This window comes from Neofelis nebulosa, chromosome 10 (assembly GCF_028018385.1).
Source record: "Neofelis nebulosa isolate mNeoNeb1 chromosome 10, mNeoNeb1.pri, whole genome shotgun sequence".
Lineage (NCBI taxonomy): Eukaryota > Metazoa > Chordata > Mammalia > Carnivora > Felidae > Neofelis > Neofelis nebulosa.
Window position 1 is genome coordinate 108,336,695 of NC_080791.1, and position 27,826 is coordinate 108,364,520.

At 53.6% G+C, this 27,826-nt stretch overlaps 1 protein-coding gene across 4 annotated transcripts; it reads left to right on the plus strand.

Moving 5' to 3' along the window:
• Positions 1 to 102: 102 nt before the first annotated feature.
• CAPN1 (calpain 1) lies at positions 103 to 27,672 on the plus strand. Of its 4 annotated transcripts, none has more exons than XM_058689609.1 (22): positions 103 to 125; positions 1,797 to 2,064; positions 2,226 to 2,295; positions 2,570 to 2,688; positions 4,454 to 4,587; positions 4,677 to 4,845; positions 5,696 to 5,779; positions 6,133 to 6,218; positions 6,572 to 6,646; positions 6,784 to 6,944; positions 20,992 to 21,173; positions 21,901 to 21,912; positions 22,707 to 22,918; positions 23,008 to 23,047; positions 23,628 to 23,693; positions 23,785 to 23,842; positions 24,612 to 24,676; positions 25,081 to 25,149; positions 25,384 to 25,462; positions 26,058 to 26,174; positions 26,494 to 26,552; positions 26,889 to 27,672. In XM_058689609.1, exons 2-22 carry the CDS (start codon positions 1,798 to 1,800, stop codon positions 26,913 to 26,915), a joined length of 2,151 nt encoding a protein of 716 aa, XP_058545592.1. In that variant the 5' UTR covers positions 103 to 125; position 1,797; the 3' UTR covers positions 26,916 to 27,672. The 4 variants fall into 4 exon arrangements, with proteins under 4 accessions (XP_058545592.1, XP_058545595.1, XP_058545593.1 ...); XM_058689612.1 differs by lacking the exon at positions 103 to 125 and adding an exon at positions 172 to 317; XM_058689610.1 differs by lacking the exon at positions 103 to 125 and adding an exon at positions 609 to 955.
• The last annotated feature ends 154 nt before the right edge of the window (positions 27,673 to 27,826 follow it).

The following is a 27,826-nucleotide window of genomic DNA, read 5'->3' on the forward strand; positions in this document are numbered from 1 at the left end:
GAGCGTTAGGGCAGGGCTAGGTGAACCATGGGCGTTTCCATTCCACTCCACTTGGGGTGGAAGACTGCTCAGATCTGTACAAAAGAAGGAGGCTGCAAGGGAGTGGGACGGAGGGGGCAAGAGAGGTCAGTGCGAAGCCCGGGGCTGGGGGAACGCCGCTAGTCCTCCTCCCTCCCTCGGTCTTCTGGCCTCTCCAACTTCTCCCGGCGCAGCTCTGCGGGCGGGAGGCGGGATCTCCCGGCCTTGGGTGGGCCTGGCGACCGGCTCGCAGCCTCTGCCGCCCCCTCCTGGGGGAGGCGGCACAAGGGCGCTCCCAGGTGGGTGGGCCGAGGGCCTGGGGGCGAGGGCAAGGACGCCCACCCCTCGCAGGGTCCGGGCTCCAGAGACCCCAGAGCGCGCGAGAGAGACGGGTGCCCGCAGCGGCTCACCTCCGTGCCCTTCGCGGCGCAAAAGGGAAACCGAGGCCGAGAGGGGCAAGGACTCGCCCAGGGTCGCGCGGCGGGGGTGGGGTGGGGGCGGGGAGCCGGGGTGGGGGGGCCCGGCCGCCGCCCGCCGAGCGTCCCCCGGCAGGCGAGCGCCCTGCCCGGCCCCTCCTCGGAGCGGCTGCTGCCGCCGCCCGGGGTAATCTCGGCTGGGCGCTGGGGGCCGGGGGCCGGGGCGGGGGCGGAGGCGGCCCGGGGAGGCCCGAGGGGCAGGGAATGCCCTCCGGGGGCGCCGCGTGGGGTGGGGCCGCCCGGCCCTGCAACTCGAGCCGCTGCCCCGGGTTAAAAATACCCCCGGCCCTGCCCTCCCCGCACCCCTCCCCCTCCCCCGCAGTGCCCTTCCGTCTGGGCGCCGGCGGCCCCTCCCGGGGGACAACTCCGCCTTTTACTAATTTGTCCTCTCGCGGAGCTGGCCGCCGAGGGAGGGGCGGGGAGACGCCGCTAGAGAGATAGTCGCAGAAGGTGGCGGAGACGTAAGGGAGAGCGGAGGGGAAGCGGGGGTCGGAGCCCGGGAGGGGAAGGAGAAGGAGGAGGAGGGAGGGGGAGAGGAGGGCGGTAGGAGCAGCGGGAGGAGGGCGGGGAGGAGCGCTCTTCCTGGTTGGGCCCTGCCCTGAGCCGCCACCCGGGAAGGCAGCCGCGGGGACCGCTGCGATCCCCCAAACACTGCTCCCCCAGGTAAGGAGCTGCATGGCCGGGCCGGGATTCCCCGACCCTTGGCCACTGCTGCCGGCCGGGGGGCTGCCCCTACCCCGGGGCCTTCTGCGTGCCTAGGACAGGGGCGGGGGCTGGGGAAAGCCGCACAGCCCGGGCCACCGACCCAGCCTGCGCTTATCACTGTCTCCAGGGTCTGGGCTGGGGGAAGGCCAGAGGGGAAGGGGTCCAGCAGCCCTGGGCACCCAGCCTGCCTCAGGGGTCTGGGGACGGGGTCCCTGGCTGCCCGAGGTTCTCAGCCTCCAAGCCAGGGAAAGGGGCCAGCGCCTAGGAGCTTGGCTGTTTGGGGAAGGGGTTACCGTGTTATTATCTCCAGGCTCTGCCCTGCCCCACCTGGCTGGCTGGCCACAGCACTGCAGGCCTAGGACAATGGGAGTCTGGGAAGGGAGAGGTGGTAGCCTTGTTGGGGGGGGGGGGGGGGGGAAGGGAGGTGGTGGCCAGCATACCTAGGGGCAGAGAAGCCCCTCTCCTGGATGCTGGAAGCATAGAGAGGTGGGGAAACCCCAGGTTTGGAAAGGAAGGGTGGGCGGCAGGCCATAGGCAGGAGCCCCAGTTCTAGCCCTGGGAAGGCCTGGGTTCTGAGCAGGGTGGTCTGTCCTGCAGGATGGCCGAGGAAATCATCACCCCGGTGTACTGCACGGGGGTGTCTGCACAAGTGCAGAAGCAGCGGGCCAAGGAGCTGGGCCTTGGCCGCCATGAAAATGCCATCAAGTACATGGGCCAGGATTATGAGCAGCTGCGGGCTCACTGTCTGCAGAGTGGGGTCCTCTTTCGTGATGAGGCCTTCCCCCCGGTGCCCCAGAGCCTGGGCTACAAGGACCTGGGCCCCAACTCCTCCAAAACCTATGGCATCAAGTGGAAGCGTCCCACGGTGAGAGGGACCACCACCCTGGGTGGGACTCAGTTTACCCCCATCCTGGGTGAGGAGTGGGAACAGGACTCCAGGTCCTTGGTGGGGAGTGGGGTCTGGGGTGGCTGGGTTCCAGTGTCTAGGAGGGCTGGCCCAGAGACAAGACTCTGGGTCTCTTGCAGGAGCTGTTCTCAAACCCCCAGTTCATCGTGGATGGAGCCACACGCACAGACATCTGCCAGGGAGCACTGGGTAGGCCGTGGGGGGTGGGGGGGGTTCTGGGTGTTTTTTCCATAATAGTTCCCCATGCCTGCTCCTTCCAGCTCTGCCCTAACCCCTCCCTCCTGCAAGCTCAGACAGGCTCTGGCTATCAGTGCTGGGCTGGTTTGCCTAGATTCCTGGGTCTCTTCTGTAAGTCGAGGGACCCGGCACCCAGGGAATCCCAGTTTCTCCCCAGCATGGGCCCTCGTGCATCACTGGGAGCAGATTGGCAGAGCAGGTCTGATGTGGATCCCTCCCATCCCAGGGGACTGTTGGCTCCTGGCTGCCATTGCCTCCCTCACCCTTAATGACACGCTTCTGCATCGAGTGGTTCCACATGGCCAAAGCTTCCAGAATGGCTACGCCGGCATCTTTCATTTCCAGGTGAGGAGCCCCGAATCCACCGGGGACCAGGGCGTGGGGGAAGGAGGGGTAGCAGGCACCCGAGGAGGTGAGGACCAGTGACGCACAGCAGTCTGCAGTTAGGTGGCTTAAGTCCACACCCTGTGGGGGCCAGTCCTTCCTCTAGAAAGAATTTGACCTCCTGATACTATCTCAGATCTGTCATGTGTGAAACGATTGGGCAGGGCAGGTATTTCAGCTGGCAGTTTCCCTGTGCGGCTCACCGGGAGAAAGTGCTTGGAGGGATAGAGAGATCTCTGTGTCATATCCTGTGGGACAAATCCTTTTCCGCCACAGGGCCTCAGTTTCCCCATCTGAAAAATAAATAACGTTCCACGGGGAGAAACGGAACAGCACATGTGGCCGTCCCACCCAAGACGTAAATGTCTGCACCCACCCACCCCCACCTCCTCTTGTGACTTTGGCAGTCTCCAGCCTCTGACAGAGAGAGCCCTGCAGAAAAGAAAGACAGGATTTAAGTCTGTTTAAACCAGTTATTCCTTTTTTGCACACAGGACCCATTTTTCAAATGACACTAAGGAATTCTCAGTCAGCTGATGGTGGGAGACACACACCTCCGGGAATCCTGGATTAGACCCTCTGGCCCTGGTGGCCCCAGCCCTGCCCTCAGGACTCCTGGGTGCCCTCCCCTTACACCTAGTCAGGGAGTCCCTTACCCTATTCCGAGCAGACCAGCCTACAGGACCCACGGTGCCATCCATCTACTTAGGCCAAGTGCTGCACCTGCTCCCCTAGCTGGTATGCAGGGGTGTGGCCTCGCTGCCCCTTCCTCCGCCCCCTTCCCTCACTCCTCTAATCGGCTCCTCCTCAACCTCTTGATTGGCCGGTTCAGCACTCCCCCCCTACAACCCTCACTACTGGGGTCCACCTCCTCTCTTTGTCCCATTGTTCCGCCCTCCTTCCCGCCTCCCTAGCCCTTGGCCGCTTCTGCCCCAGGGTCCTGACTCCTCTGGGCCCTGGGAAACCCGTCTCTCTGGCCATCCCTGAAGCAAACTCATGATTGCGGGGAAACGTCATCCATCTTGTGGTCTAGACGCCACATGTTTGATCTACACTTAGTTTACACCTTCACCCCCGCCCCCCATACACACACACACATACACACACACACACACACACACACACACGTCCGGACCTAGCTTGGAGAGAGGAGAGATAGGGGGCTGGTTCCATGGAAGCCAGGTCCCCAGGGCTTTCCAACCTCTCCATACCTGACAAAGCACCTTGGTCTGTTTCAAAAATATCAGTAGCGCTGCCCTAAAAGCTTTACCTTTGTGATCGCGTTTAGTGTTCCCTTGAGGACGGCCCTGCTGTTCCCTTTAAAAAAATTTTTTTTTTTTTTAGTGTTTATTTATTTTTGATGTTTATTTATTTTTGACAGAGAGAGACAGAGCATGAGCGGGGAGGGGCAAAGAGAGAGGGAGACACAGAATCCAAAGCAGGCTCCAGGCTCCCAGCTGTCAGCACAGAGCCCGACGCGGGCTCGAACTCACAGACCGGGAGATCATGACCAGAGCCCAAGTCGGACGCTCAACCGACGGAGCCACCCAGGCGCCCCCCTGCTGTTCCCTTTTATGGATAGGGAAACTGAGGCTCAGAGAGAATAACTTGTTCAGGATCCTGGATCTAGAGACGGTCAGGTCTCTAGTAAATGGCAGAGTTGAGACTTGAGCCACGGCCTGGGAGATCCCAAAGCAGGTGTTCACTGTGCTCTCCCCTCCTCCAGCTGTGGCAGTTTGGGGAATGGGTAGATGTGGTCGTGGATGACCTACTGCCCATCAAGGACGGGAAGCTGGTGTTTGTGCACTCCGCCCAAGGCAATGAGTTCTGGAGCGCCCTGCTCGAGAAGGCCTATGCCAAGTGAGTGGGGGCCCGGGGCAGGGCTCCAGGCACCCCTGGGATCTAGGGTCTCGTTTGATGTCAGAGTGCTGACCTGGGGCTGCCCGCAGGGTGAATGGCAGCTACGAGGCCCTCTCCGGGGGCAGCACTTCGGAGGGCTTTGAGGACTTCACAGGCGGAGTCACCGAGTGGTATGAGCTGCGCAAGGCACCCGGCGACCTCTACCAGATCATCCTCAAGGCGCTCGAGCGAGGTTCCCTCCTGGGCTGCTCCATCGACGTGAGTGCACCCAGCCCTGCCCCTCGCGCCCCGACCTGTGACCAGTCTCCTCTTGCAGCCTGGCCTCATCCCTTGTCCCGGGCTTGGCTCCAGACCCTGTCCTTCACCCCACACCGTCTCTGGATGCTCCCCCGGCCTTATCCATCCCTCCGGTCCCATCTGCCTCCGTTGTGTCTGGCGTCATCCCTGCCCCCCAAACCTCAGACCTCAGCTTGCCTTCCCGCCCTCCCGCTGCTTGTTCCTGTCATCTAATGCTGTGCCCATCCGCCGTCCAGCTCACCAGCCTCCGACTTCAGCTCTTTCCTAGCCTCCGCTCCCACCCAGCCTCCTTCACCCTCTTTGCTGCTGTTCTGTTCCCACGACTCACCCTTGATCTCAGCCTCCTCCCCCTACATCACTGCATCCTCGACTCTAACCCCGTTCCCACCTTCCACCTTTCCCCAGTCCCGGCCGCCTCTAGCCTGTCCTCACCCCCTCCTCCACCTCACTGCATCCCTCCTCGCGAGGGCCTTGGGGCTCTGGGGGAGCTATGGCGACTGTACGTGTGTGGACACGCGTGTTTGCACGGAGTCCGGTCAGCTCTGGCCAAAGCAGTGTCAGTGGGCTGCCCGGGTCCCCTACCGGCGGTAGTGTTGACGGAGTGCCCAGACGGCCCGTCTTCTAGGGGCACCGTGTGAGGGGCTATTAGGCGGAGTCAGGGTCCCCGCCTGCCACTCCCAATAGCTGTCGTACATGCGTGGGGAACGTTCAAGACCCGTGAGTGTTTGGCACTCACCTCCTGACTGGGGATGGGGACGCCGGCCTGGTCCCCGGAACCTGGCCCCTGACCACAGCACGTGTGTCTCTACAGATCTCCAGTGTCCTGGACATGGAGGCCATCACCTTCAAGAAGCTGGTGAAGGGCCACGCCTACTCTGTGACGGGGGCCAAGCAGGTACCACCGCACGTGGGGGCTGTCCCTGCAGGGTGGTTCCTGCCCCCTTGCTTGCCTTTGCCTGTCTGGCCTGTGACCAGGGCTGTGGGAGGGGCTGGCTCTTCCTCTGACCTCCTGCAGCATCTTATTTGTCTCTTGGGGCCACTCGTCCCGAGATGTTTATCTTACCCTGCCCTGATTTTCTGTAGTCTTGTGCGTAGCTGCCTCCCTCCATGGTAAGTTCCTAGAGAAAGGGCTGTACTTTCCCTGGCGTGGTGCTGGATACCGAGCGGGGCTCCTGAGGGTGAGGTGGCGGGCAGGGCTGTTTAAGGTGCGTGCCAGAAGCAGGTGCTGACGGGAGCTCTGGGGCACAGGTGAACTACCAGGGCCAGATGGTGAGCCTGATCCGGATGCGGAATCCCTGGGGCGAGGTGGAGTGGACGGGAGCCTGGAGCGACGGGTGAGGGGCAGAGGACGCTGGCCGGGGAGGCTGGGGAAGGCTGGTCAGTGCCACTGGCATTTCTGCTGGGGCTCTGCTCGGGATTGAACGGGGGGTGGGGGGGGGTGGGGAGGGGTGGTATCTCCGTGTTACCGGGTCTGGGGGGCTGTCCCGACAAAGCTCAGGCCCAACCGGCCACCGCACCCAGCCTGTGAGCATCCTCAGAGCTGGCCATGACAAGACAACCCCTGGGATGGGATCTCGGGCTTGACCATGCGGAGGTCTTCTGACCTGGGCTGAGGGCACAGGCCCCAGGAACAGAGGCCGGCGGGTCAGTTCCCACCAGCCCCTGGCAGCACTCTTCTCCCCGCCAGCTCCTCGGAGTGGAACAACGTGGACCCTTACGAGCGGGAGCAGCTCCGGATCAAGATGGAGGATGGAGAGTTCTGGTGAGCGCCCCCCCTCCTTAGTCTGGTCCCTCTCGGGGCCTGGCGCCCCAGCTCCCAAGCTGCACAAAGTCCGCATGTGCCTCCTCCCTGGGTGCCCTGACTGGGGACCATGGCTCATCCCTGCACCGTGACCCCAGGATGTCCTTCCGAGACTTCTTGCGTGAGTTCTCCCGCCTGGAGATCTGCAACCTGACGCCCGACGCGCTCAAGAGCCGGTCCATCCGCAAATGGAACACCACGCTCTACGAGGGCACCTGGCGGCGGGGGAGCACCGCGGGGGGCTGCCGGAACTACCCAGGTGATCTGACCTCGCGGCCAGCAGGGCGCACAGGGGCAGGGAGCACGGGGTGGCCGTCGGGCCCTGCTGCCTCCCGGCTCGAGGTCCTCGCCCACCCCAGGTCCCCTGGCTGGGCCTCAGTTTCCTCGTTTGTAAGGTAGCATGGTTGTGCTGAGCTCTGGGATTTGCTTTGAGACCTACAGTGTTGAATGTACTTGTAAATTCTGAAGAGCCATGCTGGATTCACCATCCTAGGCCCTGAGCCCAGGGAGTTAACAAGTGGAGAAGACTCTGTGGCCATCCAGCCACTTTTCTGTCACTCCTCATTCTGGAACCTTCTCTCCTGGCCCACTGTCTTCCTCCCTGGGCCTCCATCACCTTTGCCTGGGCTTCTGAATCTATGTGGGTGACTTGGTCCACGGCCTGGCCTCTCTATTCTTCCCCGTCTTGACCCGCAGTGGCCTTTTTTCTTCCACCTTAGTTCAGCCACCCCCTGAGACACCCGGGAGCCCAGCCACACCTTCCGGTCTGACCTCTGCCTTCACCCGTTCAGCTCCCTTATCCTGCAGCCCTCAGCGGCGTCTTACTATCTGGTCCGTTAAAGCCACTGTTGTGGTGTCCTTTGTCTCCCGTCTTGTCTTCTCATCAGGTTAGCGTCGTTGTTGTAATCTTGTCCCTGCAAACATTCTGGCTCCTGCCTTGTGGCTCCCTGTGCTCCTCCCCCGCCTCCCCCGGCACAACCAGCGTCCTAACTGAGCCCCCTTCATCAAGCTTCAGGACCACCGAGTGTGGCTGCAGAGAAAATCACACACCCGGGGCTGCACCTGCCCTGTGAATTCACGGCCACAAATCCCAGATGACCACCTTTCGTGGTCCCCAACAAGTCCACTGCTGATTAGTAACGTTCCCGTGCCCTCAAACTGGCCTCCGTGGTTCCTCCCATCTGTGGACTCGGCCTTGTACTTCACTGGAAGATAGCTGTCTTCACGCAGGGCACCTCCTGGATTCGCCCCGCCTGTCTCAGCCTGTGCCTGTCATTACTGCCTTCCCGACTGTGACAGTGGCAGAACTGTCCATGCTCACGGGGACCGCGCCCAGCCCTGCTCTTGCTCGTGTTCTCCCAGGTGTCTGGAAGCCTTTGGCTCCTTCATCCTTCATTTCTTGCTCCTGGGTCATTATGGACAATCTCCTGGCTTAGAGCAGTCCTCTTTTTGGCCCCCGCTTTCCTACCCATTTCTGGGCTCCCCTTCGAGGCAAAAATGTCCAGCTTGCCACCCTCCTGCGTTTCCTTTCCCACTCCCAGCTCACGTTGTAACCCACGCCCGTCCAGCTTCCGTCCTCGCCACGCTACTGTCACTGCTGGTTTGAAGGCCACCGGAGCCTTTGTCTTTGCCAAACCCACCTCCGCTCTGTTCTCATGTCCCGCGTTCTCCACCTTCCCAGCGTGGCTCACAGCCCCGTTTTGGTCTTCTTCTCCCTCATGGGGATCCAATTTCGGCTTTTCCTCAACTAGAAGACCACCGTTCCCTGCATCATTTAGTGCGAAATCTGTCCTTTCCTCGCTGTCCTGGAGTGACAGCCGTGTCCTGTAGCTCCCGTGTATGTGCGGCTCTGTTTCCGGGCTCACCATTCCATCCCTCGGTCTGTCCCTCCAGCTGATAGCACGTTGGTTTCATTGCTACAGATTTATAGCTTTTGGGCAGGGTGAATGCCTTCAAGAGTCTCTTAGCTATTCTCGCCCTTTGTTTCCCTGTGTGAATTTTAGAATCAGCTAACCAGGTCGTTCAAAGAACCCTTTTTGAGACTTTAATTTGAATTGCCCTGAATCTATAGATCGATTTGGGGAGAAAGGACATCTTTCTGGTTTTGAGTCTTCTTATCTAAGAATGTGGTATACCTCTTTCTTTATTTTGGTCTTCGATGTCTCTCAATAACGTTTTATAATTTCTATTTAAAGGTTTTGAGATTTATTACTAGATATTGTATCATTTTGTTGCTATTATATTAATAATATTAAAAAATATAATGTTTATTTTTTGAGAGAGAGAGAGAGAGAGAGAGAGAAAGAGAGAGAGTGGGGGAGGGGCAGAGAAAGCGGGAGACACAGAATCCGAAGCAGGCTCCAGGCTCCCACCTGTCAGCACAGAGTTTGACACGGGGCTTGAACCCACGAACCGTGAGATCATGAACTGAAGTCAGACACTTAACCAACTGAGCCACCCAGGCACCCCAGTGTTTATTTATTTTTGAGAGAGAGAGAGAGAGAGAGAGAGAGAGCACAAGCAGGTGAGGGGCAGAGCGAGAGGGAGACACAGAATCCAAAGCAAGCTCCAGGCTCTGAGCTGTCAGCACAGAGCCCAACGTGGGGCTCGAACCCATGAGCTGTGAGATCATGACCTGAGCTGAAGTTGGATGCTTAACCTTAGGAGCCTAGTCACCTAGGCGCCCCAGTATCTCTTTTTAAAATTACATCTCCCATGTAATAGTGGCTGATAAACAGTAACATGCAGTTGACCTTTTAAATGTATTTTGTATCCAGCAAACTTGTTAAACTATAATTAATTTTACTGGTTTATCTATAGATCCTTTTTGATTTTCTAATTGCAAATAATGATAAATTTGTTCATTTCCAATTCTTGTAACTCGCACACTCCACCCACTTTACTGAGCCAGCCAGGCGCCCCCCACCCCTACCCCTTAGCCCTTTCACAAAGGACAACTTTTTACTACTGGATGTTTACTACAGATTTTATCCCTAAAGTTTTTTCTGTTCTAGTTTTTTTTGTAGATGCCTTTATCATATTAATGAGGTTTAATGTTATTAAATGCTTTTAGGTGTATTTATTATTATAATATGCTTCTTACCTCTTAAAACGGTAAATTACGTTAATCACTTTTCTAATATTAAATCAACCTTACGTTCCCGAGTGAAAAAACAACAACGCGGTCATGACATAGTTTTTTCAACTGTAGTTTTACATCCAAGTTCACAAATGAGATTTGCCCGTAATTTTCCTTTCTCATACTGACCTTGTCTAGTTTTGGTACGAGTGCTATATTTGGCTCAGAAGGTGAACTGGGAAGTGTTCTTCTTCTATTTTCTGGAAGAGTTGCATAAGATGGGATGATTTGTTGCTTAAATGTTTGGTAGACTTGATCTTTAAAGCTATTAGCCCTGCTCTGTTCTCGGCGTGAAAATCAACATTTTGATACTGATCTTTAATGGTTATAGGATTATTCAGGTCCATTATTTCTTCTTGAGCCTATTTTGACCAAGTTGTGTTTTCTAGGAGTTTATTTATCCTTTGCCTCTGTTTTCAAAATTATTAGCATAAAGGTATTAATATATTCTGATACCTCTTCTGTAATGATGTCCTCTCTTATTTATAGTATTATTTATTTGCACTTCCCTTTTGTTTTAATATATTTTTTTAACGTTTATTTTTGAGAGAGGCAGAGAGACAGAATGCAAGCAGGGTAGGGGACAGAGAGAGAGGGAGAGACAGAATCTGAAGCAGGCACCAGGCTCTGAGCTGTCAGCATAGAGTCTGATGGGGGGCTTGAACTCACGGACTGCGAGATCATGACCTGAGCCTGAGTCGGTCGCTTAACCGACTGAGCCACCCAGGCGCCCCTGCACTTTCTTTCATCTTTATTAATTCTGTGAGAGGTTTGTTGGTATTATGCTTAAAGAAATGACTTTTGCCTGTTGATTTTTGTATAGTATTATTTTCTTTTTTTTATGTTTATTTATTTTGGTGGGGGGTGATTGCGATCAGGGAAGGGGCAGAGAGTGAGGGAGAGAGAGAATCCCAAGCAGGCTCTGCCCTGTCAGCATAGAGCCTGATGCGCGGCTGGAACTCAGGAACCTGTGAGATCAGGACCTGAGCTGAAATCAAGGGTCAAACACTTAATGGGCTGAGCTACCCAGGTGCCCCTATAGTATCATTTTCATATGACTTTGTTTGCTGGCAAACACTAATCTACATTTTTTTTTTATCTCTAGATTTGCCTCTTCTAGACTTTTCTTATAAATGGGATCATACAAGATGTGTGGCCTTTTGTGCTTCTTTCTTTATTGTAATGTTTTCAAAATCTGTCCATCTTGTAATGTGTGTCAGGACTTGATTTCAATTTTAGGGCTGAATAATATTCCACGATTTGGAGATACCCCATTTTGCTTATACATTCATCAGTTGACGGACATTTAGATTGTTTCTAGTTTTGGGGTATTATGAGTAGGAATGCTGTGAACATTCATATACCTGTATTTGTGTGAGCAAAGGTTCTCTTGGGTCTCTAAGTAGGAGCAAAATTGTTGGGATCCATGGTAACTCCCATGTTTAACTTTCTGAGGAACTACCAACTGTTTTCCAAAGTGACAGCACCATTTTACGTTCCCACTAGCAATGTGTGAGTTCCAACTTCTCCGCATCCTTGTCAACACTTGCTGTTGTCCATGGTTTTTAGCCATCCTGGTGGGTATGAAATGGTATCTCATTGATGATGTGCATTTCCCTAATGACGAATGATGTTGATAAGAATATCTTTTTATGTAATTATTGGGCACTTACATATATATTTCAGAGTTTCTATTCCAGTAGTTTGCCCATTTTTAGATTGGGTTGTCTTTTTTTTTTTTCTTTTAAATTCATTTTGAGAGAGAGAAAGAGAGCAAGAAAGAGAGATTACGGGGTAGGGGCAGAGAGACAGGGAGAGAGAGAGGATCCCAAGCAGGCTCTGTGCTGTCAGGGCAGAACACTTAACCGACTGAGCCACCAGGCACACCGAGTTGTGTTTTTTATACATTCTGGATATGACTTTATGAGATTGATGATTTGCGTATAATTTCTTCCATTCTGTGGATGTCTTCATTTTCTTGATAATGTCCTTTGAAGCATGGAAATTTTTAACAGTGATGATGCCCAATTTTCAATTTTTTCTTTTGTTGCTCATGGTTTTGGTGTCATATCTGAGAATCTATTGTCAAACCCAAGACCATGAAGATTTATCCTTGTGTTTTCTTCTGAGAGTGTTAGTGTTAGCTCTCATATTTAGATTGTTCATCCATTTCAAGTTAATTTTTATATAGGCATACCTCAGAGATAAATACTGTGGGTTCATTTCCAGACCACCGCAGTAAAGTAAATACCACAATAAAGTGAGTTAAGTAAATATTTTGGTTTCCCAGTGCATATATTATGTGTATGCTATACTGTATTCTATTAAGTGTGCAATAGCATTATAACGTCTTAAAAAAATTGTATACATCCTTGATTTAAAAATACTTTATTGGTGGGGTGCCGATGCAGAGCTCAAACCCACAAAGCCATGAGATCATGATCTGAGCTGAAACCAAGAGTTGGATGCTTAACTGACTGAGCCACCCAGGCGCCCCTAAATCACAAATGTTCTTAATGGCATCTAGAATGGCGAATCCTTTCCAGAAGGTTTTCAATTAATTTTGCCAGGATCCATTGGAGGAATCATTATCTTCCTCACAAGATGTATTTGTTTTTTTCTTTTTTAAGAATTTTTCAATGTTTATTATTGAGAGACAGAGAGACACAGAGCGTGAGCAGGGGAGGGGTAGAGAGAGGGGGAGACATAGAATCTGAAGTAGGCTCCAGGCTCTGAGCTGTCAGCACAGAGCCTGACGCGGGGCTCGAACTCACAAACTGCGAGGTCATGACCTGGGCTGAAGTCGGTCACTTAACCAACTGAGCCACCCAGGCGCCCCAAGATGTATTTCTTAAGTGGTAAGACTTGAAAGTTGCAAGTATTCCTTGATCCAGGGGATGCAGGGCGGGTGCTATGTTAACAGGCATGAAAACCAACATTAATCTTGTTCTGTCTCCATCGGAGCTCTTGGGTTACCAGGTGCATTGTCAGTGAGCAGGTCATATTTTGAAAGGAATCTTTTTCTAAGCAGTGGGTCTCAACGGTGGTCTTAAAATGCCCAGTAAACCATGTTGTAAACAGGTGTGCTGTCGTGTAGGCTTTGTTGTTCCCTAAAGAGCACAGGCAGAGTAGATTTGGCAAAGTTCTAAATAGCCCTGGGATTTTTGGAATGGTAAATGAGCATTGCCTTCAACCTAAAGTTACCAGCTACACTAGCCCCTGATTAGCGAGAGTCAGCCTGTCCTTTGAAGCTTTGAAACCAGGCATTGGGTTCTCTCTAGCGATGAAAGTTCTGGACGGCATCTTCTGATACAAGGCTGCTTCGTCTACATTGAAACTCTGCTGTTTAGGGCAGCCGCCTTCCCTAATTACCTTAGCGAGCTCTTTTGGTAATTTGCTGCAGCTTCTGCACAGGACTTGCTGCTTCCCCCTGCACTTTCATGTTACGGAGTTGGCTTCTTTCCTTAAACTTCACGACCCGGCCTCTGCTACCTTCACACGTTAATTCTGCAGCTTCCTCACCTCACGCGGCCTTCATGGAATTGGAGACGATGAGGGCTTTGCACTGGATTAGGCTTTTGCTTCGGGAAGTTGGGGCTGGTGTGATCTTTCATCCAGACCACTAAAACTTTTCCATATCAGCAGTAAAGCTGTCTCACTTTCTTATCATGTGTGTTCACTGGAGTAACGTTTTCAGTTTCCTTCAAGATTTTTTTTCCTTGGCACTCACAGCTTGCAGTTTGATGCGAGAGGCCTAGGCTTCTGCTTATCTTGACTTTTGATAAGCCTCATCATTTCTAGCTTTTGATTTGAAAGTGAAAGACAGGACTCTTTCATTGTGACACTCAGAGACCTTTGTAGGGTTATTAATTGGCCTCGTTCCAAGATTTTTGTATCTCCAGGAATAGGGAGGCTCCAGAAGGAGAAAGATGGGGGAATGGCTGGCTGGTGGGTGGAACAGTCAGAATGCACACAGCAGTTTTCTAAGTTTGCTGTCTTACGTGGGTGTGATTTTTGGTGCCCCCAGACAAGCACAGCAGCGATGTAAAAGATCACTGGTGTGAGATAGGTGCCCAACTTCATTCTTTTGCATGTGGAAATTCATTGTTTCAGTATCATCAGTGGAAAAGACTATTCTTTCCCCATCGAATGGTCTTGGCACCTATGTCAAAAATCAGTTGGCCATTGATGTCTGGGTTTATTTTTGGACTCTCGGTTCTTTTAGTCTGTATGTCTATTTTTATGCGAGTACCACACTGTTGTAATTACTGTAGCTTTGCAGTAAGGTTTGAAATCGGAAAGTGCGAGTCTTCCAACTTTTGGGTTTTTTTCATAATCTTTTGGCTTCTGGGACCCTTAGAATTCCATATGAATCTGAGGATATGCTTTCCACCTCTGTGAGAAGGCTGCTGGAATTTTAATAAAGATGCCATTGAATCTGCAGATCACTTCAGGTAATGTTGACATCATAATACTACTAAGTTTTCCGATCCATGAACATGGGATGTCTTTTTATTTTTTCATGTCTTTAATTTCTTTCAGCAACGTTTTGCAGTTTTCAGTGTTCAGTCTTTCAACTCCTTTATTAAATTTATACCTAGATATTTTATTTTTTTTGGATACTATTGTAAAGGAATTGTTTCCGTAATTTACTTTTTCAGTTGTTCATTGCTGGTATATGGAAAAACAACTGATTTTTGTGTCTTGGTCTTGTAACCTGCAACTTTGCTGTATTTGTGACTAGTTCTAGTAACTTTTTTGTGGACTCTGTGTTTTTCTACATACAGGATCATGTCGTTTGCAGTTAGAGATAGTTTTCTTTTTCCTTTCCAACTTGAATACCTTTTTTCTTTTCCTTGACTAATTCATCTAGCTAGAACTTCCCATACAGTGGTTGTTTAGCAACGATGTAAGCAAGCATCTTGTTCCTGATCTTAGGGTGAAAGCTTCAGTCTTTCGGCACTGAGTATGATATTAGCTGGTTTTTCTGTAAACACTCTTTGTCATATTGAGGACATTCCCTTTTATTCTTAGTTTTCTGAATGTTTTTATCATGAATATGTGTTGGACTTTGTGAAATGCCTTTCTGCATCAATTAAGATGATCATGGGGTACCTGAGTGGCTTAGTTGGTTAAGCTCTTGATTTAGGCTCAGGTCATGATCTCACAATTCGTGGGTTCAAGCCCTGCTTCGGGTTTGGTGTGGACAGTGAGGAACCTGCTTGGGATTCTCTTAATCCCTCTCTCTGCCTCACCCCTGTGCGTGGTCTCTCTCTCTCTCTCTCTCTCAAAATAAATAAACTTTAAAATATATTAAAAAAAAAAACAAACATGATCATGTAGGTTTTTCCCCTTTGTTCTATTAATGTGGCTTATTACATTGATTGACTTTATGTTGAACTATCCTTCATTCCTGGGATAAATCCTATTTTGTTGCATCTCGTCCTTTTAATATATTGTTGGATTTGATTTGCTAGTATTTTGTTGAGGATTTTTATGTTGATATTTATAAGTGATATCGTCCTGTAATTTTCTCGTGATGTCTTTATTTGGTGGGCTTTGGTATCAAGATAGTGTTGGCTTCATAGAATGAGTTAGCTTGTCAAAAAGCAATGATAATGTAAATGAGAAATCAGGGGTGCCTGGGTGGCTCAGTCGGTTGGGTGGCCAACTTTGGCTCATGCTTTGTGGGTTTGAGCCCCGCGTCAGGCTCTGTGCTGACAGCTCGGAGCCTGGGGCCTGCTTCAGATTCTGTGCCTCCCTCTCTCCCTGCCCCTCCCCTGCTCATGCTCTCTCTCTCTCTCTCTCTCTCTCTCTCAAAAACTAAATAAACATTTAAAAAATGCAAAAATATGAGAAATCACACAGAATGGTAATTAAAACAGTGCGTACCTATGTTAGAAAAGAAAGATCTCAAATCAACAACCTGATCTTCTACCTTAAGAATGTAGTAAAGGGTCAAACTAAACCCAAAACAAACAGAAGAATGGAAATAATAAAGATTAAAGTACACATAAATGAAACAGAGAATGGAGAAACAATGGAGAAAATCAACGAGACCAACAGTCAGTCCTTAGAAGAGCTCAGCAAAATTGTAAAATCTTTAGCCAAAGTAAACAAGAAAAATAGAAGACTCGGATTACTCAAATCAGGACTTAAAGAGAGACCATCATTATCAAACCAACAAAAATAAATGGATTATAAGGAAGTACTGTGAACAACTGTGTGCCAACCAATGAGCTAACCTAGGTGAAACGGACAAATTCCTGGAAAGAAACAAGCTACCGAGACCAACTTAAGAAAAAGAAAAAATCTGGATAGACCTGTAACAATTAAGAGTGAATTAATAACCAAACGTCCCAGTTATAACCTGCTAGTTACCGTTTTATTGTTGGTTTCTAACTTGATTTCCTTGTAGTCAGAAAACACGGTCTGATGAGATCGCAGCTTTGAAATCAACAGAGGCTAGTGCCGCGGCCCAGCACGTGTTCACATGTTCTCAGAAGACCGGTTCACGCTTTTGTGTGTGTGTCTTATATGCCAAGCACTCCCCTAAATATTTTAAGTATGGTAACTTGTTTAACTTTCACACTGACCCTGTGAGGCTGGCACTATTATGATTCCTGTTTTACAGGTAAAGAAAGTGAGGCACTGATAAGTGACGGAGCTGGGATTCGAACAGAGGCATCGCAGCCCTACAGTCTGTTCTCTCGAACAATCCGAGTGGCACGCAATTCTGAGTGTTAGGGGGAATGTTTTATAATTGTCCGTCAGATCACACTTAATATTTGGTCGGCTTAGTCTGTCAGTTACTGGAAGAGGGAAGATAAAGTCATACACCTTCCTGATGTTTTTGCTAGTTCCTCCCTTTATATCTGTTATTTTGCTTTACGGATTTTGCGTTCTGACATTAGCTGCATCAAGCTTAGACTTGTTGTAAGTTCCTAGTGAGTCAGACCTGTTTTGTTGTTGTTATTTAATGGCTGCCTTCTCCGGGTGTAATTCTTTAACTTTCTAGTCCCTCTCAGTCGCTGTCACTATAGCTGTTCCAATTTTCTTTCCGCTAGTATTTTTGTGGTATATTTTGTTATACTGTTTGACGTCTAATCTTTCTATAGCTCAGCGTTTTGATGGTTCTCTCTTGTAAACAGCACGCCACTGGCTTTTTGATCATCCGGTTTGAAACATTTTGCCCTTGGATTGGAAAGTTTAGTCCATTGACATTCACGGTGATTGCTGATGACTTTGTATTTGTTTCAGCAGACTTCCTGTGCGTTTTCTGTTTGTCCCTCCTGCTATGCCTTATTTTGGATTGAGTTCTCTTCCTTTTCTCTCGACTAGTTTTCCCGTCTCTGGGTTTGGAGGACCGAGGTGTTTGCTCCGTATCATTATTCGATACGGCCCATATTCACTGGCTCACCCATAGAAGAACAGTGTTTATTGCTCACCATTTCTACAACTCTTATCTGAGCTCATTTTCCCATCTGCCTAAAACATAAGCCTTCGTATTCCTCCTTCTCCTTCCCCTCCACCTCCTTCCCCCTCTTCCCCTTCTATAAACTTTCTCCACTCTTCTGAAAATACCTCTGCAGCGTGCTCGTCCTTGACAATTCTCTGAACACAAAATTCTGGATCGCATTCCTTTTAGCCCATCGGAAGTACCGTTACTCTTCACTCTGCTTCTCTGGTTGCTCTGTGAGCCGAGACTCTGTCTCCCACGCCTTCTGCGACGCTTTGTCTTTTCTGTTTTAAGATTGTTCATCTTTGAGGGGCACCTGGGTGGCTCAGTCGGTTAAGCGTCCGACTTCGGCTCAGGTCATGATCTCACGGTTCTTGGGTTCGAGCCCCGCGTCGGGCTCCATGCTGACAGCTCAGAGCCTGAAGTCTGCTTTGGATTCTGTGTCTCCTTCTCTCTCTGCCCCTCCCCTGCACACGTTCTGTCTGACTCTGTCTCTCAAAAATAAATAAATGTAAAAAAAAAAATTTTTTTTTTTTAAAAAGATTGTTCATCTTTGATATTCCGTAATTTCACCAAGATGTATTGAGGTGTGGATTTCTTTTTATTCTGCTTTGGATTCACTGGGCTCCCTGGGCCTGCAGGTTGATGTATTTCAACAGTTCTAGAAAATTCTTAGCCATGGTCTTTTAGAATTACAGCTCCTTCTTACACTCTTCATTTTTTCCTTTTAGAATTCTAATCAAATATAAGCTGGAACTCCTCGCTCAATCATCTAATCTCTTATCATTGCTCAAATTTGCCATCTCCTAATTTCCTTGCATTGCCTTCTGCTTCTGGGTAGTTCCTTCCGATCCATTCTCATTTCACGAGTGGTCTTTTTTGCTGTGTCAAATCTGGTGGTTAATCCTTCTAACAAGTACTTACTTTTATTAAAAAAATTAATGTGTAGAAGTTCCAGTGGCTCGTTTTCAAATCTGTTTATTCTTGCTTATATTCCCAAGCTTCTCATTTATTTCTTTAAATATAATAAACCCAGTCTTTTATATTCTGGCATCTGATTATTTCAATATTTTAAGTCTCAGAGGGTTGGTGTTTTGGTCCATTGTGGCTGCTGGTTCTCACTTACTCATGCCTTCTTTCCTTGTGAGATTTTCGTCTCCTTTGGCCTAGAAGTTCATCTGTGGGAGTTCTTTGAGTCCTTGGGTGAAGTTAGGTTCGTCTGGTGTTTCTATCAGTCACCTGGGATGACTCTTTGAATCGCAGGACACTTTTAAAAATAAATTATCTCCTGAAGGTTTCCTTGACTTCATAGGCAGAACAAATTGAAACTGGGGGCGCGTGGGTGGCTCAGTCGGTTAAGCGTCCAACTTCAGCTCAGGTCATGATGTTCTGACTCGCGAGTTCGAGCCCCGCGTTGGGCTGTGTGCTGACGACTTGAAACCTGGAGCCTGCTTTGGATTCCGTGTCTCCCTCTCTCTCTGCTCCTCCCCCACTCACGCTCTGTGCCTCTCTCCTTCAAAACCAAATAAACATTTTTGAAAGATTTAAAAAAGGGCGCCTGGGTGGCTCAGTCGATTAAGCATCCGACTTCAGCTCAGGTCATGATCCCACACAGTTCGTGGGTTCGAGCCCCGCAACGGGCTCTGTGATGATAACTCAGAGCCTGGAAGCCTGCTTTGGATTCTGTGTGTCTCTCTCTGCCCCTCTCCCGCTTGTGCTCTGTCTGTTTGTCTCTCTCTCAAAAATAAACATTAAACATTTTTTTTTTTTTTTAATTTTTTTTTTTTTCCAACGTTTTTTATTTATTTTTGGGACAGAGAGAGACAGAGCATGAACAGGGGAGGGGCAGAGAGAGAGGGAGACACAGAATCGGAAGCAGGCTCCAGGCTCTGAGCCATCAGCCCAGAGCCCGACGCGGGGCTCGAACTCACGGACCGCGAGATCGTGACCTGGCTGAAGTCGGACGCCTAACCGACTGCGCCACCCAGGCGCCCCAACATTTTTTTTTTTTTAATTAAAGAAAAGAAGGAACAAATTGAAACTGCAAGATCACGTGAAGGCTTGTGGTTATAAATTCTTGGGGAGAATTTTTTTTTTTTTCCTTCCTCCCAGTGGGGTTCATTTTTCTTTCCTATGTACGCTGTTGGCATTCCTCATAGGGGTCCCAGTTTTATTGCAAAGATCTCCTGCTAGATTTTGTCTCCTGTCCCTGTACCCAGGGCTCAGGGTCTCCAGGAGTCTGCGGGAGTCCTTCGGCATTATTTACCTCGCGGGGCTCCTAGTGGCCATGTTTTAAAAAAGGCTTTATTGAGCTGTCACTCACATACGGTCCAGTTCACCGACTTAAAGTGGAAAATTCAGTGTGGTTTTCATATATTCACAAAGTTGTGCGTCTATCAGCACATCAATTCTAGAGCATTTTTATTACCCCAAAAAGAAACCGTCCACCCTACAGCTGTCACTCCTGACCCCTCCTCCTCACTCCCAGGTAACCGCCAGCCTCCTGTCTGCGTCTGTGGATCTGCCTGTTCGTATGCTTATCTGTGGTAGAGCCCATATCGGTACTCTCTTTGTGTTGCCGAATAGTATTCCATCGTTTGGTTATACCACGTTTTTAAAGATCCATTTCTCCGCTGATGGACGGTTTGGGTCACTTCTACCATTCGGGTATTACAAATAATGCCACTGTGAACATTTACATCCACGTTTTCGTGTGGATGTACGTTTTCGTACATTGCAGTTTTGAGTATCATTGCAGGGTCATAGGATAATTCTGTGTGTAACCATTTAAGGAACTGCCAGACTGTTTTCCGAAGCGGCGGCCCCGTGTTACATTCCCACCAGCAGTGTGTGAAGTTCTGATTTCTCCACATTCCCGGCTAACACTTGATATCTGTCATTTTGGTTAATGTCAACTTGTGTGTGGTGGGGGGAGGGGGAGGGGACTGCCGTGGCTTATTAGTGCCTCTAAAAAGCAGCTTTGCTTACTGTGCCCAGCACCTGGTTGTTTTAGGGGCTCGTGGGCAACTGAGTCACCAGACTGCCAGAGACGCAAGTCTCTGTCACCCTTTGCAGCCGTGTGGCCTCCTATCAGACCCCGCCTTCTCTTTTGCTCTCCTAAGTCATCGTCCGCACAGCAGCTCCAGCTACCTTTGCAAATCGGAATCCATTCATGCCGCTCCTGGTGCAAGCCTGTTGGGGCGTGGGGAGGGCCTTTTGCCCTTTGATTCAAACCACCCTCCTCACTGCCCACCTGGCTCCCACCAACCTTTGCCACTGTCCACATTTGCCGTGCTTGCCGGAGCTGGATGCTGCATTAGACACTGGCTGTCTCATCGTGTGGGTCCTTGTTTCTCCCTCCTGCCTCCCAGTGTCTTCCCAGGGCTTCTCCTTCAGATCTCACTCAAATGTCGCCTCCTCAAAGATGCCTTCCCTGACCGGCTCCCCGCTCCAGCTTGCTTACTCTTTGTAATTGTTCTGATAAGTGCCCCGACTTGCTCAGACTTGGCCTCCCCTCCTGGAATGTGAGCTCATGAGGGCAGGGACTGCGTGTGCCCCCCACTGCCCGTCTGTCACACGGCGGACACTTAGTAATAATACCTGTTGGACGAATGAACGAAGGGACACGTGGGGGAGGGGAAGCCCGGAGGCAGGGACCACTCCGCTCTGGGCCTCCCCTGACCCCTCCCGCCAACCCACCTCCTACAGCCACCTTCTGGGTCAATCCCCAGTTCAAGATCCGACTGGAGGAGACGGACGACGCGGACGACGACTACTACGGGGGTCGAGAATCAGGCTGCAGCTTCGTGCTAGCCCTCATGCAGAAGCACCGCCGCCGTGAGCGCCGCTTTGGCCGCGACATGGAGACCATCGGCTTCGCCGTCTACGAGGTGAGCCGATCACACGATCACGCCGAACCGGCGTCGAGAGCCGGCCTCCCGGTGCACCGTGGGCGAGCCCCACCAGGGGGCGCCAGAGGACACTGCCGCCACAGTCCTGAGGCAGGTGGCCCTGGCCACTGTCCCCCGGAGGCGCCTGCCGTGGCCGCTCTTGGGCCGAGGGTTCTGGCTTAGCTGACGACTGTGAGGTAGCTTCTGGGGGACAGACTTTGGCTCGACCTCAGAAAGAAGTGGGCAAGTGGGCGGCCCTGGAGGAGTAGTGAGCTCCCTGTTTTAGTATATAAGCAGAGACTGGCCTGGGAGGGCCCTGCTTCACTCACTGTGTCCAACACAGAAACTTCTGGACCTTCCTGGCAGGGCAAGAGAACCGCTACAGTCTCGGCCCAGGCCCAGAGCTCCCGACAGCAAACTGGTGGGGACTCTGATGTCCCTGGGCTGTAGGACATTGCAGTTGGCCGCTCTGGGGGCTGTGCTGGGTCCGACTCAGAGCCAAGGCCCAGGGTGTTCCAGGGGTGAAGAGGACCTTGCCCGGGGCCCTTTCCTGAGGTCCTGAGGTACCTCTCTGGCGTGAAGACAGGTCTGGGCGGCCAGTGGCCCTGAGCCCTGCCTCCCGGTCTCCTCAGGTCCCATGATTCTTAAGAACTCAGGGCCTCTGTCCAGCACACGCTGTGCCTGTAGGCCAAGCACACATCTCTAACTTCTTCCATCTCTCTGGCAGGTTCCTCCGGAGGTAGGTGACCTCTGACACCTGGATTTACATACCCCTGAACACACAGGCCTGTTGGTGCCCAGAGGGGAGCAAGATGGCAGCAAGCCCACACATAGAGAGTTAAGAAGTCACCTCGTTTTACTGTTCGCGAACGGTCTTCCCACCCCCACCCGGAGGGGGCAGATGTTGCTGTCCCAGGGGGTCAGGACAGGTAGTAAGTGAGAGAGCTGGGTCTGAACCCCGGCCCTCAGAGTCCCGCCCAACACGCACACACGAGGCTCTTCCGTCTTACTGTTTCCGCTGAGTTAGTGCCGGCTGAGGATGCCTCGGGCATCGGTTAGGAGCAGGGCGGTGGACAGGCTGAATATTCTGCACCCTTGAGCGAGTGGCTTAAGCTTCGGCCTCGGTGTCAGTATCTGTAAAATGGGCACAGGGCGCCGCCTCACGGGGCTGTCGTGAGCTTTGAATGAGGCGCCCCGTGGAGGGTACCCCGCGGTGTCTGACTCGGGGGACGCTCTGGGTAACGATAGCGGGAATGTTATTTCGCCGGAGTCCTAGTGTTCACGTTCACCTCCAGAGTATGTCCTCACCTCCACCCTGTGCAGTAGGCAGCGTTGTCCCTTCCGTCTTGCGGACGGGGAAACTGAGACAAGATGATCTGACGGGGCCGTGCAGCCCGAGGGCAACCGGGCCGAGACCAGCCTGCCAGCCGCTCGGCTGGGCCCCGGGGCCTGCGGCCCGGGTGTGCGGGCAGCTCCCCCAGGGCGGGCTGAGCGGCCGGCTGCAGCCCCCACCCCCTCCTCCCCTCCCGCCAGCTGGTGGGCCAGCCGGCCGTGCACCTGAAGCGCGACTTCTTCCTGGCCAACTCGTCGCGGGCGCGCTCGGAGCAGTTCATCAACCTGCGGGAGGTCAGCACCCGCTTCCGCTTGCCGCCCGGGGAGTACGTGGTGGTGCCCTCCACCTTCGAGCCCAACAAGGAGGGCGACTTCGTGCTACGCTTCTTCTCGGAGAAGAAGGCCGGGACTGAGTGAGTAGAAGGCCCCTCCCCGGTGCCCACTCCCCGGGCCCCCCTGCACCCCCACCCTGACTGGCCCCTCTGTCCTTCCACCTCTGCAGGGAGCTGGACGACCAGATCCAGGCCAATCTCCCTGATGAGGTACGTGCCCTGCCCGCCGCCCCCCCACCATCCAGGTGCCTTTCTCCTCTGCCTCACCCCTTCACCCTGGGCGTATCACGGGGACCTGGGTGTCCTGGCTCCTGGGAGCCCCCCGGCAGAAGCCTTAGGGGTAACACCAATCCCTCATCTGCCCAGCACTTTACGGTTTTGCAGAGGGCTTGGTGATAATAGTGATGCGAGGTCCCTGAGCTCTCACTGGTCTCTGCCAGCTCTGTGCTGAGCTCTTTACCTGGTCACCCCGTTGCCTCCACAACAACCCTGTCCGGGTGAGGCCACCGTCTCCCCTTTCAGCGAGAAAGTCAAGTTCGGGGAGATTAAGGAACTTGCCCAAAGCCTCCCCCCGCCATCACGGAGCTGAACTGCACAGAACTCCTCAGGCCGCAGAGCCCCGGGCAGGGGGAGAGCGATTCCCACTTTACTGGTGACAAGAGGGAGGCTCAGAGACACGAGGAGGCAGGCGTGTGGTGATGAGTGAGTGGTCCCGGCCTCGCCCCAGCTGCTGCCCATGCGGGGGCCTGGCCGGAGCGCCCCTCACCCGCTCTCCCCCTTCTCCATCTAGCAAGTGCTCTCAGAAGAGGAGATTGATGAGAACTTCAAGGCCCTCTTCAGGCAGCTGGCAGGGGAGGTAGGCAGGGTGTGGTGGAGCGGAGGGCGGGGAGGGGGGCGCAGGGGTGCAGCGTTTCTCCAGGGCGGGTGCCTCCTCCCTCTTCCCCCAGGACATGGAGATCAGCGTCAAGGAACTGCGGACCATCCTCAACAGGATCATCAGCAAACGTGAGTGTCCCAGGACAGCAGCTCTCCACCCTGTAGTCGGCACCCCCCCTCCTCCAGACTCCAGAATCGAGGCTTCTGCTCTCACACTGAGGCCAACCCAAGCCCTCGGTCTTTATGGGCAGGGGAAGCCCCCACTGCCTTTCTGAGCCCTGCTCACCCCCATTTTCCTCCCAAACTCCTTGCACTATCTTGCCGGACCCCGTTCTCCATGCCCAAGTGCTGTGACCTGGTGTCGTTAGAAGCCGAGCTGGTGACAGCACCGTAGGAGCAAGGAACAGGCCTCCCCTTCCTCTGGAAGATACGCCCCAGGGCCAGGCCGAGGGGCTGCCTGCAGAACGGGGCTGGCTTCACTCCCCCGCGTGCACAGCTCTAGGCAGCCCCGCCCCCCAACCTTCCCTTTGCCCCTGCCTCTGACCTCCATCCATGCTGTTCCCTCAGCCCAGACCCCTCTCCTCTTGTCCCCCTTCCGGGCCTGCGGCCAACCTCACCCCCGCCCTGGCCGCCTTGGCCTCACGTTTCTACTGCATTTCTCCCACTTTGGTGTAGCACTGATCTCCTTTCATTCTTGGTTCTTCGTGGTGTAGACACCGGCTCGGTTGCTAAAGTACTTGACCCTGTGCCGATAAAAGTGACCTGACGCACCCACTCTGCTAGGCTTTGCACACCAGGTGCCAGGAATCCAACTTCCCTGGTCCCCATCCCACCCAGTGCCCCGGGGGCAGGCCCCGGAAGCCTGCTGCTTGAGGTGTTGGAACCGATTTTCTTGCAGACAAGGACCTGCGGACAAAGGGCTTCAGCCTGGAGTCGTGCCGCAGCATGGTGAACCTCATGGACGTATCTTTTGCTTTCGTTTCGTGAGGCTGCTTTGGTGTGGGGGACATGGTGGGGAAGGACGCCCTGTGACCTTTCCCGGAACAGTGCAGAGAAAGGGACAAAGCTCTGTGGAGTGTAGAGGGACCAGTCCTTTTCCCAGGCCATTTCCCCATGATTGGGGGAGGGGGGGGGGCAGGGGGGAGGGGCAACTGAGGCACAGGCTTTGTGTTGAGTGAGAGGTAGAGGAGGGCCTGGGTCCTTGAGTCACCTTAAGGCTGGTGCTGTTGGCACCCTTCCTTGTCCAACCCACCTGGCCCTGTGGGCGCCTGCCCTTCCCCCTCCCCTCGTCTTGCTGTCAGTCTCCCCTTCTCCCCATTGTTCCCTCACCCTGTGCGGGTTTAAGCTTCCTAACGGTAGCCCCCCAGCGGGACGGCAACGGGAAGCTGGGCCTGGTGGAGTTCAACATCCTGTGGAACCGCATCCGGAATTACCTGGTAGGTGGTCCCTCCCTCCCGTGCGGCCTCCGTCCCAGGAGGGGTCTGCAGCGGGCTCCCAGACGGGCTGCGTGGTCTAGGCCCTCCGCCCTGGGTCTGCCGCTCCAGACCCCAGCCCCCGGCCCACCTTTCGGGTCTTTGCCCTCCACCCGCAGCAGCCCCCCACCCTGGGGTGGGCCGGAAGGGCTGGGTGCCTCCCTCGGCCTGGCCCTCACCCTCTGTTCCCCACTCTAGTCCATCTTCCGGAAGTTTGACTTGGACAAGTCGGGCAGCATGAGTGCCTACGAGATGCGGATGGCCATCGAGTCTGCGGGTAAGGCCTGTCCCCGGGCAGACGGCCCCAGGCTGATTGCCTGTCGGCGGCTACCCAGAGTGGCGGCCCGCGGCACCGGCCCTGTCCCCGGGGTGGAGATGGTGATGGTGTGGCGGTAACAGCCATCTCCTGCCTTCTTACTGAATTACTGAGCTAAGTGCTTTATCAGCTCTTCCCTGTGTCCTCACTGTGGCCTAACGGGGATAAGGCCGTTACTGTCTCCATTGCGCCCGGAGAAAAGCACGATTGGGGGCAGTGACCGGCCTGCGGCCACACAGCCAGGGAGAGGTGGAGCTGGGCTCCAGAGCCAACAGTGAGAGAGGTGCGGGCCTCATCTTCACAGTCCCGTGTCAGGATGAGGCCAGGGCACTCGACACAAATAGAACTGGACCCCCGGGCCCTCCTTGGCCGCTGATTCCCTGGGGCGGTCTGGGCTCCCGCTCCCTCGGGCTGGTACTTGCTTGCCCAGCACCCCCCCCCCCCTGGCCCCCCGCACCCAGCTCCTGGCCCTACGCAGGTGGGGCTCACCCTGCCCAGGCCCCAGCCCCCCTCCCTGGCCCCGCTCCCCTGGCCTTCACGCACTGTCCTGGGCCAGGCTTCAAGCTCAACAAGAAGCTGTATGAACTCATTATCACCCGCTACTCGGAGCCCGACCTGGCCGTGGACTTTGACAACTTCGTGTGCTGCCTGGTGCGGCTGGAGACCATGTTCCGTGAGTGTCTTCATCTGGCTCCTGCCTCTGGTTCTGTCTCCCATAAGTTGATGGGAATGACAGCTACAGATGGGACCTATGTGCCATGGCGTGTCCCAGAGAGGCGAAGTACCTGGGAACCTGAAGGCCGAGTCGGGAGACTGGGGGAGGGGGGAAGGCAGTAGGGGAGGGGCAGGATAGCAGAGAGAGCTGCTTCTCAGTGTGACAGGTGAGGGCTTGGGGTGCCGTGGGGATGTGGGGGGGAGGGGCAGGTGGCAGGGTGGTCCTGCGTGAATGTCCCACTGATTTCCAATGCCAAAACGTCTTCTTTTGAACGTAGGGTTTTTCAAAACTCTGGACACAGATCTGGACGGGGTGGTGACCTTTGACTTGTTTAAGGTGGGAGCTTCCCTTGGCCGTGGCGGGGGAGGGTATTCGGGTGGTGATGCTTTCTACCCACCTGGGGCAGGAACTTGTGGCCTCAGAACCAGACCCAAAGGGCAGGCCTCTGGAAGGATGGAAGGATGGGATGGGGTGGGGTGTCTGGGTCTTGGGAAGGGAGGTGGGGGGCATGCTCCTGGAGGTCTTCGTGGGTGCCTGTGCCCTGGTCTCCCAGGGGTAGAGGAGGTAAGAAAGTGCCCCTCCCCAGAGACAGTGGCCCCTGGGCTAGGAGGCTGGACTGGGCGTTTCTGCTGTCCCTGGCTGACCTCTCTCTCTGCCCTCCTCTGCCGGCAGTGGTTACAGCTGACCATGTTTGCATGATGCAGGGGCTCCGGTCCCCTTGCCGTGCTCCTCTCCCTCGTCTGCCAAGCCATGCCTTCCCGCCATGCCGCACCGGGCCACACCAGCTGCAAGTGCCTTCCTTGGAGCAGGAGGCGGCCTTGTCCTCCTGTCCCCTCACCTCCCAGCTGCCACGGTCCCTCTGCTCTGCGCAGAGCCGTGTGGCCTTCCCTGCCTTCGCCAGTCATGGGCTCACATGGACTCCCCCCGCTCCTCCCGTCGCCAAACGAGGAAGGCCACTTTCGCTTGTTCCTGCCTCAGGATGCTGCCAGGGGAGCTGGCGGCCCCCCGGCCTCCGAGCATCCTGACGTGTCCTCTCCCCTCGCTGCAGCCAGAGGGCACCCACCCAGCCTACCCAGCGGCCTCACCTGCAGACTTTACACCATAACCACTAACTCTGCACCGTCTGCCGTCTAGATGTGCAGAAGCCCTTCCCAGCCGAGGCCTCTTCCTGGGGCTGGGAATGCCTGTTCTCCCCCGTGCAGAAGCCAGTGCCCCTCACCTCCGTGGCCTGCCCCCCAGCCCTGCCCCACCTGCCAACCAGGAGTCACCTGGACTGAGGGGTGGTCAGGCGCTCCCTCCCTCGCTCCCTCCTTTTTTATATCGGTGATTTTAAAGGGGACTCTTCAGGGACCGGTGTACCAGTAACGGGGGTGCCAGAGGCACCTGGGTGTGGGGTGGGGGTGGGGTCTCAGGTTTCCATGCAGAGAGACCCCAAACAATAAAGGAAAAGGCCCCACATCTGTCTCTGGAGTGTGCTTCTGTCCAAACCTGCTGCCCAGGAAGGAATCAGCAAGCCTTGACCTTCAGGGACAGCCCGGGACCTCACACCACCCCTGCCCGCCCGCTGTCTCCTTCCCCAGTACCCTGGGGGCTCGCACCCCTGCCCGAGT